The sequence below is a fragment of the Otolemur garnettii genome, unplaced genomic scaffold (assembly GCF_000181295.1).
Source record: "Otolemur garnettii isolate 467f Iridium unplaced genomic scaffold, OtoGar3 scaffold00104, whole genome shotgun sequence".
NCBI classification, from domain to species: domain Eukaryota; kingdom Metazoa; phylum Chordata; class Mammalia; order Primates; family Galagidae; genus Otolemur; species Otolemur garnettii.
Genome location: NW_003852499.1, coordinates 4,160,171 through 4,161,558, shown reverse-complemented (window position 1 = coordinate 4,161,558; position 1,388 = coordinate 4,160,171). Strand labels below are relative to the sequence as shown.

The following is a 1,388-nucleotide window of genomic DNA, read 5'->3' as shown; positions in this document are numbered from 1 at the left end:
AAAAAAAAAAAAGGCTTTAAAATGTAAAATGGATTATTATAAAATGTTGAGGGCTAATATATTCATAAAATTATGTTTGTTTTTTTTTAATCAGCTTACCTCTGACATATCATGCACCAGCAAGAGAGGAATGCTTATTGTAGTGATATCATGGGTACAGCATACTTTGAGTATATTTCGGAGTCCCATAATTGCAGGATCACGAGCAGTGATGTTTCCTGATTTCACATTGTCATCCACACAAAGATGGAAAGCAACATGGATTTCTGAGAGATTAGAATGCCGTGTAATGTAAAATTCTCCTGTGAACAACAAACACGGTCAAGATTTTCAAATGTATACATCACATTTGTCAACAGACTTTAAAACTAACTTTAACAGTCAGTCAGTGTTGAATTAGTAGAGGTGTATCAGGAATCCTCATGGAGCTCAGGAAGCAATTATGATACTGCTCCTTAATTCTTGGAAAAAAGGTAATAAACTTAAAAAACAGTGGAAAAAAAAGAAACAGTGGACAATTTTGCAATAGGTTCATAAATTGCTATGAAGAAGCTGCAAAATATTAAGTTAGTCAAATGAATACTAATCATCTTTATTTTCATGTAAATGCTTAGAATGTCAAACTCAACACATAAGAACACTTTTTCCATGCCCTAAATCTGCTCTTCATCTCAATTTATGGAACCAATTTCTGACCAGTTAGTTACTCAAGACAGAAATACAGAGGTTGTCTTTCATTCATTTCTTTCCCTCAATGCTTATTTTCCCATCCACAACCCAATCTACCATTAAATATTGTCAGTTCTATCTTCAGAATATTCTGAATCTGAGCTTGCTACATTTATTACTGTCTTCCTAGTTCATGTTACCATCATCTTTCAACCAGGTTTTTGTTAATACCCTCTTAATTGATCCCTTTGTTCCCAATCTTGCCTTGATACAAATCATTTCTTCACTGCAGTCAAAGTGAATTAAATATAAATCACATTATATCATTCTACTTAAAATCATCCAACAGGCTCACACTATAGTATTGGAAAGAAATCTAAACTCCTCACTGTGGTCTAAAAGGCCTGATGATTTGAACCCTCCCTTTCTTTCCAGAGCCTTCTTGTCCACCTTGTTTTTTATGGAGCAGCCACAAAGGCTTTAATTCTTCAAACATGCAGAACTTGCTCCCTGTTCAGGGCTGCTGCCTTGAGGGCTTTTTCCCAAGATCCTCACATGGCTGACTTCTTTTCCTCAATCACATTTTAGATTGAATGTCCTATCCTTAGAAAGGTCTTCCCTGACTATGCCATCTAAAGGTGAACTCTCCCACCCCTCAACTCATTTTCTTTGACATTATTTGTCCTGTTTTCTTATTTTGAGACAGAGTCTCACTGTGT

At 35.4% G+C, this 1,388-nt stretch overlaps 1 protein-coding gene across 3 annotated transcripts in view; it reads right to left on the bottom strand.

The window, feature by feature from the left end:
- CUNH12orf4 (chromosome unknown C12orf4 homolog) overlaps positions 1-1,388 on the bottom strand; it is a 44,645-nt gene that overhangs the window by 10,749 nt on the left and 32,508 nt on the right. For all 3 annotated transcript variants that reach the window (XM_012809316.2, XM_023517120.1, XM_023517119.1), the window contains exon 11: positions 100-302. In XM_012809316.2, the coding sequence (XP_012664770.1) occupies positions 100-302 (203 nt within the window). The remainder of the gene's footprint in view (positions 1-99; positions 303-1,388) is intronic.